The sequence below is a fragment of the Musca vetustissima genome, unplaced genomic scaffold (genome assembly GCF_032173495.1).
Source record: "Musca vetustissima isolate MV318-11 ecotype Yass unplaced genomic scaffold, APGP_CSIRO_Mvet_v1 utg53115, whole genome shotgun sequence".
Classification (NCBI taxonomy): Eukaryota; Metazoa; Arthropoda; class Insecta; order Diptera; family Muscidae; genus Musca; species Musca vetustissima.
In genome coordinates this window covers 32,455-42,736 of record NW_026885403.1, presented here as the reverse complement: position 1 = coordinate 42,736, position 10,282 = coordinate 32,455, and the positions used below count along the sequence as shown (strand labels likewise).

General features: G+C 35.7%; 1 protein-coding gene across 1 annotated transcript; it reads left to right on the top strand.

Annotated features, from left to right (window-relative positions):
- The first annotated feature begins 4,885 nt into the window (after nucleotides 1-4,885).
- On the top strand, nucleotides 4,886-7,758 carry LOC133332666 (transient receptor potential cation channel protein painless-like). Its single transcript, XM_061541045.1, has 3 exons — nucleotides 4,886-4,939; nucleotides 5,005-5,187; nucleotides 5,257-7,758. Exons 1-3 carry the CDS (start codon nucleotides 4,886-4,888, stop codon nucleotides 7,756-7,758), a joined length of 2,739 nt encoding a protein of 912 aa, XP_061397029.1.
- Nucleotides 7,759-10,282: the final 2,524 nt, after the last annotated feature.

Genomic DNA, 10,282 nt, shown 5'->3' with positions numbered 1-10,282 from the left:
TTCCTCAGAAAATTATGTATATGTCGCACTATTCATCACCGAAAATTATATTTAATCTTTTTTTGGTTCCCATAGAACATAGTATAGGAAGATCGACATACAAAATGCAATAATACATAAAATAGGAATACGAATATTGTAAAATGTATGCTTTATTCTTTTGAAGATGGGGTTTGCGAATAATAACACCGATTAAATTCCAAATAATGTCAATCATTAAATTAATAACAATAAATTTTAAATTTAATTGAACTAAAATCGAATTAACGTAATTATGTTTTCCTACATAAATCAATCACCTCCTGAGAAGCATTTCTTTCCACAATTCAAATTATAAATTATTTCTTTTTTATTTTCACACCTAAAACGTACGTGTATGCATGACCTCAAGTTCAATAAAATATTTCACATCAATGTCAATGAACTATTTTGTTTTTGTAGGCAACAAAGTTCAACAGTGAACCTTATTTGACATATTACATTGTTGTAGGCGCCAATAAAGTTACCTTTATATTGAAATTAAATTTTAATTTTTCAATTTTTATCATATATTTTTTAAATATTAAATTTAACATTAAATGGGTCACGACGAACATATACACATCCGCACACTATAAAGATGAATGATTATCAGTGATGGCATCTAAAATAACCAGCGGCAGTGGATTATTATCCGCAAAACTTGTGGCAGCGAAATTACTCAATAACCAAGAGGCATCATCATCATCAACGCCGCCACCATCGTCATCTTCATCAAATCACCATGATGATAATTTGATGAATAACTTTTCTTTGGCATTCTTGATTAGGGGGTGGGAAATTATTATTTGTGGCGTTAACTATTGCTTTAGTCGAGTTTTATTTTCCCTCTGAATAATGAATTAATAAATCTCTGCCATGAAATGCATCAAAGATTTTTCTTTCAAAATTGAAATACAAAAAAACTGAAATTTATTAAAGGTCCAGAACGAATTGAAAGCTCATTATAAAGTACCAGTATGACTTGCTCAACACATGGTAAATGTTAATAAAATTTAAAGCGAAAAAGAGGAAGAACAAAGAAGCAAAATATATAATTAAACTAACCGTTGAATAAATTTAACGAAGCATAACCACAAATAATGTGGGCAATGAGTCTTTGATGCTTCATTTCAAATGACCAACGAATCATAAAGATTGTACTGCACAACAAGTGGATAATGATAAAACGGCATGTGGATTAACTAACATTTGTTTTATAAGTGTAATGATAAAGTTTATGGAGTGCAAAATTATTTGACAATGTAATTGGATAAAATCATTATATATGTCAAGAACTCTTGAAGATATAGCCGATTTATTGTGTCAGCATCAAGTGACGGCTGAAGGGCTTCTCCAACTTTAAACGCGTTTTTCTCCAAACATTGGTTTTGCGAATGGCGGGCACGATAACTCAAAAACTAATAACCCAATCGATTCCAAATTTTTACACGTTTCTCTGTGAGTGTATAGCTATCGTATGAACTAGGATAAAGCCAATCGGTGAAGATCTTCCTTATTTTTTAACTTGGTTTTTTTTTTTGTCAAAAATCGGTGATTTTCCAAAAATATTTTTTCAAAGGTCCGCCATTTTGTTAATTTTAGAGCGAAGTCAATAATCCTAGTTCATACGAGAGCCAGACATGTACTCTTTCTAACAACGCTGGAATTTTCGGATTCCGATGTTCCAGTGAGGAGTTATCATGCCCGCCATCAAAAATAAGGACTTTTCTTTAATTACAAAAAACAACAACAAAACAACAACAAAAATTTTTTGTAAATTATTTTTCTTCTATTTTAAATCTTCAATTATATATGTGTGAAGTTACAAACCTTAACAAGCATTGGTATTGATTTACCAGCCCATTGAAAATCTTGAAAAATTAAAATCGAGAATGGGGGGGGGGTTCCCTTAATTTTCTATCAAATGTTTAAATACAATTTCCAAATACTATTTATACCCTAAACAACTATGTTGTCAGGGTATTATAGCTTTATGCAGCCCCAAGAGTTTGTAATGCCGCGAAATATTCGTCTAGACCCACCTTTAAGTATACCCATCATCATATAGCGACTACCTGAGTCGATCTAAACATATGCGTCCGTCCGTTCACCTGTGCATTAAATTTTTGTAAACACACTAGGACCAATCATCATGAAACATGTAGGACCGTTTCTGACCAAAGGAGGTTCCTATTGTTTTTGGTAATGATCGGTTAATATATAGGTGATGAAATGGGCCCAAAACTTATTGTCTGTTTTTCTGATCGCTCTAGAGTCCACAATTATGACCCGAACACCACGAAATTTCACACCAGGAAGGGAATCTGGCCAAAAAATAAGCACGACTATTTTGATGAAGATCGGTCAATATATAGTGGGTCAATGAAGGCTTTTGTGTGCAAAATGAAGGGCATAGACCCAAGAAATTGATAGTATATCTAAGAGGATTGGTTGACCTTTAAATTGATACCAATTATATTGTTCTAAAACCCATTATTATATGCATAACGTCACATAATTGGGAAAAATCGGTTCAGATTTAGATATAGCTCCCATATATATATATATATATATATATATATATTTATATATATATTTAACCGATTTAATGTAAACGGTCCCTATATATCTTTCGATTTGCACGAAATTTGGTACAGCCTAATCATTTAGGTCTAGAATGATGTCTGCCAAGTTTCGTGAAAATCGGTCCAGAGTTAGATATAGCTCCCATATATAGTTTCGTCCGATTTCATGTAAATGATGCCCCGACGTCCCAATATATCTTTCGATTAGCACGAAATTTGGCACAACGTATTGAATTAAGCCTAAAGTGATGTCTGCCAAGTTTCGAGAAAATCGGTCCAGATTTATATATAGCTCCCATATATAGTTTCGTCCGATTTCATGTAAATGGTGCCCCAAAGACCCTATATATCTTTCGATTTGCCCGAAATTTGGCATAACGTACTGAATTGAGCCTACAATGATGTCTGCCAAGTTTCGTGAAAATCGGTCCAGATTTAGATATAGCTCCCATATATAGTTTCGTCCGATTTCATGTAAATGGTGCCCCAAAGTCCCTATATATATTTCCATTTGCACGAAATTTTGCATAACGTACTGAATTGAGCCTAGAATGATGTCTGCCAAGTTTGGATAAAATTGGTCCAGATTTAGATATAGCTCCCATATATATCTTCGTCCGATTTCATGTAAATGATGCACCAAAGTCCCTATATATCCTTCGATTTGCACGAAATTTGGCATAACGTACTGAATTGAGCCTAGAATGATGTCTGCCAAGTTTCGTGAAAATCGGTCCTGATTTAGATATAGCTCCCATATATAGTTTCGTCCGATTTTAGGTAAATGGTGCACCAAAGTCCCTATGTATCCTTCGATTTGCACGAAATTTGGCATAACGTACTGAATTGAGCCTAGAGTGATGTCAGCCAAGTTTCGAGAAAATCGGTCCTGATTTAGATACAGCTCCCATATATAGTTTCGACCGATTCTATGTAAATTGTGCACCAAAGTCCCTATGTATCCATCGATTTGCACGAAATTTTGCATAACGTACTGAATTAAGCCTACAGTGGTGTCTGCCAAGTTTCGAGAAAATCGGTCCAGATTTAGTTATATCTCTTTTTTATTAAACATTGATTTTAAATAATTGACGCACCAGGGAACCAGGAACGTTCTGAAATTAGTATAACCTAAGCTGTGACAAGTTTGTTTGAAATCGCTTAATATTTGGATAGAGCTTCCATATATATTTTCGAACGATTTCAAGTAAATTGGGCATCAAATGTGATTGACATCACATTTTGCACAACGTACACAATTGAGCATAGAATTACGTAGTTGCGTTTTCTAGAAGTACAGACATAGCCCAACGGATGACCTATTTATATTAGTTTGAAGTCGATTTACATACTTTGGTCCCATTGTAACAAACGAATGACATGTTTATGGATAGATCTAGGTAGATTCACATTTAGAAAAATATCACATATTTTATTTCATCCCATTTCATGTTAATAGTCCTGTTTAATATACCCATAGTGGTGAAGGGTATCATATAGTCGGCCCCGTCCGACTTTACTACTTTCCTCACTGGTTTTATTTTATTCTAGAGGTTCATAGAAACCGGCATATGACTTCCAATTTCTATTGATTGTAATACTTAGGTCGTCCTTTACAAGCGTCCACTACCAAAAGAACTTATGACCAATATAGAATACTATCTACATTACCATTTTCGAATTTCTGTAAAAAAAGAAATACTGGCATTTGAATTACTTGAATAAATTGTCTTATCCACTCAATTAGATTTCACAACCAATATATGGGCCTAGTGCGCCTTTAATCATAGATATCTTCGGGTTAGATTATTTTGTAGGACGTACTGTACAACCTGACTATTCTATAATCTTTATAATGCCAAACTAGCGTTTTTATTCCATTTGTAAAGACATAAGGTATCAGTCAGATTTCCTGGAATATGTAGCGTAACCCATGTTCGGTAACTTGATTAAAATCGTGACTTTAAGAAGATTTTCAGAGAAGTGGTCAGACAACAGATAACATAAGTAGACTTATTCAGCTTATATAAATATGACAAACTGTATGCAAATATTTCGAGGTGTTAAAACTCCTGTGCCGCCCTCATGTTTATACCCTCCCAATAGAATTGTCCACAGTAGCGTTTTTAAAAATTCATTCGTTTTTAATCTTTGGTAAAATTTGTTTTTTTTTTTAAACCCTAAACTAATTTCAATATTTTCTCCATTTTTCAGAAAACCTTTTATTAACTGCCCTTGTAACATTAGCCTGCATGAGACTGCTATAAAAATAAGGAAATATGGCAAATAAATTTCAAGCAATTGAAATACCACCATGTGTAATGGATCCACAGGTATGTTCGATACGATTATTCCAATAAATGTCATTTATTTAAAATTTGGTTTTCTTTTTTTCTAGACCCAACTATCCGATGCCTTGGCTAGTAAAAATATTAAAGAATTTCGTGTGGCCTTAGATTTGGGTGCCGATCCCTTGAGACTGGACAATAATCATTCGTGTATTTTCGAAAAGGCGCTGAGTATGCCGGGCTGTGCCCAATTTGTTGAGGAATGTCTGCAAAAGGGTTGTAGTCCAAATAATGTGAGTTTGCATACAAAACAAAAAATATTAATTACTTATAAAATGCGTGTGTGTTTTTCTTCATTTCAGCGCAATCCCCATTTGGTAAAATATGCCATAAGTTTTGCAGCCGACTCGCAAGACCCCCAAATTTTAAAGACCCTTCTAAAATATTCCAATGTTATGGTGGATAAAAAATATCACGAGTTAACTCCCCTAAACTCATTGGCCAAAAATATCAACAATGATAATGTCAATAATGTCAAAGAATGTATGAAGTGTCTATTGGACTATGGTGCCTCACCGAACATACCCAATCAATCCGACTTTACACCTCTCCATTTTGTGGTGAGAAATCGCAAATTAGATGACATTAAGAAGCGTGAAATTGTTGAAATGTTTTTATCCCATGGCGATATTGATTTGGATACATATCGCGAGGGCGAATTGAGAGAGAAGTTAATGGAACTGTATCCCGACATGAAATTGCCTGAGGTTCGCAGCACAACAGAAGTTACCATGGAAAAACTGTTGTCGTACATCAAATGTGATGATACGGAAAAATTCAAAGAACAATTTCCACAATATCAACTGAACATATCGGATAAGGATAACTTGAAGAATACCATGAAGGATGAAAATCTACCACTGCTATTGGAAGCCATACGTAAGGGTCACAATGAGGCATTTGATATGATATTGGCGAGTGGGGTTAATTATAATGCAGCGTTGAGGGGTAACCGTCCCATGGAAGTGGCCACCATTTATGGCAACAGCCATGCCCTGAGACGCCTTTTGGAATTGGAGGATTTGAAAATGGGCGATCATGATTATCCCTTGATTACCGTGATACGTAAAATGAACGAACAACCGGCCCAGGAATATTGTGATTATCGCAAATGTTTCTATACCCTATTGGAATCGGATCGAATTGATATCAACGAAATGGATAAGACCCGCTCGACACCCCTGCATTATGCTGTGAAATATCGTAACACCGAAGCCATACGAGAACTATTGAAACGTGGTGCCTATATTGGTGTGAAGAGTAAATTCCATGAACTGCCCATCGACGGCATGAGTCCAGAATTGCTGGAGGAACATTTCGATCATTGCATTAGTTCAAATGGTGCCCGTGCAGGTGATGAATCCTTTGAGATTTTAATTAATTTTATGAACTTGATGCCTGAGATGAGCGGTTCCAAGCCAAAGGCTAACCACCAACATCTACGCGAAGAAATGGCTCCGATTGCCTTCATAGCCAAAACTAAGGAATTCCAGCATTTGCTGCAACATCCGCTGATTACCAGCTTCCTATTCCTCAAATGGCATCGCCTCTCGACGATTTTCTACATCAATTTTCTGCTGTATTTCTTCTTTGCCGTTTCCATTGTGGCCCACACCGTTTTGAAATGCAGTGAAAGTGATTCGAATGCGGCCACGGCGATTTTTGGTCTCATCTCATGGGTGGGCATTTTCTATATGATATTGCGTGAGGCAATACAATTTGTCATGTCACCGATACATTATTTCCGTTCGCCCACAAATTATATGGAAGTGGTGCTCATCGTTCTGGCCATTATAACATGTAGTACATCCAGCTATGATCTGCAGAAAGAGAGAATAATTCCCGTCCTTACCATGCTTCTTATTTCGGTGGAACTATGTCTGCTCGTTGGCTCCCTTCCGGTGCTTTCCATTTCCACGCATATGCTTATGCTGAAGGCTGTCTGCAAAAGTTTCATCAAAAGCTTCACGCTCTATTCGATCTTCGTCATCACTTTCAGTTTGTGTTTCTATATTTTGTTCGGTAAACCACAGGTGGATGCTGATAATAAACCTGTACCGCCCGAAGACGATGATTTCAATAAATTCTCCAATCCCTTGGCATCGATGATTAAAACCATTGTCATGTTAACGGGTGAATTTGATGCAGGCGATCTTCAATTCGATTCCGTTTACAGCTACTTACTCTTCCTTCTCTTCGTCTTCCTGATGACAATTGTCCTGTTCAATTTGCTCAATGGCTTGGCTGTCAGCGATACCCAAGCCATTAAGGATCAGGCGGAATTGAACGGTGCCATTTGCCGTACCCAATTGTTGACACGTTACGAGGAAGTACTCACCGGTCGTTCGGAACGTTCCAGTTTTATTGTCAACCATGAGCCATTCCGTTCGATTTGTCGTCGCCTGATGAATCTCTATCCCAATTATCGTCACATTGCCATAATGCCAAATGATAGCAATAAAATTCTGATACCCATTGGTGACACCTACGAAATGAAACCGCTGAATGGCAATTTGAGGAAGAACTCCTTCCATCCCTTGCCCTCGAATGATATGGACAAGGTGAAGAAACTTCTCGATCCACCAGTACAATTTTTGCCTTGTCTCTGTTCCTGCGTCACCAATAAATGTTCCGAAATGGATCGTCGTACTGTCAAATTGGCCATGGCTGTTTTGGAACAGAAAACCGTCAAAATGGAAAATCGCAAACGATTGCAGGATACCGAGAATCGTCTGCGTAATATTGAATGTAAAATGGATGAAGTATTTAATTTATTGAAAGCCATTAAAAATGATATGAACTGAAATAAATGTTATAAAAAATAAAATATATATGAATAATAATGGTAATAATTAATAATAATAATTTAATATATTAATTGTAAGAAGATTTTTTTATTAAATATATGTAACAATAATGTGTTTTTTCTAAATTGTATACACAAGAAGTGTTAAGTATTAATAATATATATATATATATATATATATATAAATCTTGTGATGTTTTTTTTTTTTGAACCCCAAAAAATATTCTTTAAAAATCCACAGCTCTTATGGACGCCTTTTATAGACCGTAGCAAAAAATATTCTTTAACCAGTAAGGAAAATAGTAAAGTCGGACGGGGCCGACTATATGATACCCTTCACCACTATGGGTATCTTAAACAGGACTATTATCATGAAATTGGATGAAATAAATTATGTGATATTTATCTAAATGTGGATCGACTTAGATCTATCCATAAACATGTCATTCGATTGTTACAATGGGACAAAAGTATGTAAATCGACTTCAAACAAATATCAATATTTCATCAAGAAATCTGTACTTCTACAAAAACCCAACTAAGTAATTCTATGCTCAATTTTGTACGTTGTGCAAAATTTGATGTCAATCTGACTAACATGAGGAGTCTGATGTCCAATTTACTTAAAATCGGGCGCAAATATATATGGAAGTTATATCATAATATGAACCGATTTCAACTAAACTTGTCACAAGTTAGGCAATACTAATTTCAGAACGTTTTGTTCCTATCAGCCATATATTGGATCCTTGGTGCGTCAATTACACAAAATCAATCTATAATATAACGGAGATATATCTAAATCTCATCCGATTTTCACGAAACTTGGCACACATCAGTCTGGACTAAATTCAGTACGCTATGCCAAATTTCGTGCAAATCGAATCTTTGGTGCACCATATACCTGAAATCGGACGAAACTATATATGGGAGCTATATCCAAATCTGGACCGATTTTCTCGAAACTTGGCAGACATCACTCTAGGCTCAATTCAGTGCGTTATGCCAAATTTCGTGCAAATTGAAGGATATATGGGGACTTTGGTGCACCATTTACATGAAATCGGACGAAACTATATATAAGAGTTATATCTAAATCTGGACCGATTTTCACGAAACTTGGTACACATCAGTCTGGACTAAATTCAGTACGCTATGCCAAATTTCGAGCAAATCGAAGGATATATAGGGACTTTGGTGCACTATATACCTGGAATCGGACGAAACTATATATTTAAATCTGGACCGAATTTCTCGAAACTTGGCAAACATTACTCTAGGCTCAATTCAGTACGTTATGCCAAATTTGGTGCAAATCGAAAGCTATTTAGGGACTTTGGTGCACCATTTACCTTAAATCTGACGAAAATCTATATATGGGAGCTATATCTAAATCTGAACCGATTTTTTCCAACTTCAATAGGGTTCGTCCTTGGGCCAAATGAATAAGCTGTGCCAAATTTCATCTAATTCGAAGAATAAATGCGGCCTGTACATTGTTTACAACTTAACATGGACGGACGGACAGACGTACAAACATATGCACAAAGACATAATAACCTGTACCACAGTGTGGTGAAGGGTATAAAAATCCACGTCTCTTATGGACCGTAGCAAAAAATATTCCTTAAAAATCCTTGCCTGTTGTGGACCGTAGCAAAAAATATTCTTTAAAAATCCTTGCCTGTTGTGGACTGTAGCAAAAAATATTTTTTACAATCCTTGCCCGTTATGGACTGTAGCAAAAATATTCTTTAAAAATGGACCCCAGAAAAAATATTCTTCAAAAATCCACGCCTCATATGGACTCAAGAAAAAATATTCTTCAAAAATCCACGCCTCATATGGACTCAAGAAAAAATATTTTCAAAAATCCACGCCTCTTATGGATCCCAGAAAAAAACATTCTTTAAAACTCCACGCTTCTTATGGACCCCAGAAAACAGTTTCTTTAAAAGTCCACGCCTCTTATTTAGCCCAGAAAAAATATTCTTCAAAACTCGACGCCTTTTATGGACCCCAGAAATAATATTCCTAAAAAATCCAAGCCTCTTAGGGACCCCAGAAAAAATATTCTTTAAAAATCCACGCCTCTTATGGACCCCAGAAATAATATTCCTTAAAATCCAAGCCTCTTAGGGACCCCAGAAAAAATATTCTTCAAAACTCCACGCTTTTTTTGGACCCCAGAAATAATATTCCTTAAAAATCCAAGCCTCTTAGGGACCCAAAAAAAAACATTCTTTAAACATTCACGGCTCTTATGGACCCCAGAAAAAATATTCTTCAAAAATCCACGCCTCATATGGACTCCAGGAAAAATATTTTCAAAAATCCACGCCTCTTATGGATCCCACAAAAAAAAAACATTCTTTAAAACTCCACGCTTCTTATGGACCCCAGAAAACATTTTTTAAAAATCCACGTCTCTTATTTAGCCCAGAAAAAATATACTTCAAAACTCGACGCTTATTATGGACCCCAGAAATAATATTCCTAAAAAATCCAAGCCTCTTAGGGAC

Coding starts and splice junctions, on each gene's coding strand:
- LOC133332666 (XM_061541045.1), top strand. CDS start 4,886: ATGGCAAATAAATTTCAAGCAATTGAAATACCACCATGTGTAATGGAT. Junction 4,940..5,004: donor CATGTGTAATGGATCCACAG/GTATGTTCGATA, acceptor CTTTTTTTCTAG/ACCCAACTATCCGATGCCTT. Junction 5,188..5,256: donor AGGGTTGTAGTCCAAATAAT/GTGAGTTTGCAT, acceptor TCTTCATTTCAG/CGCAATCCCCATTTGGTAAA.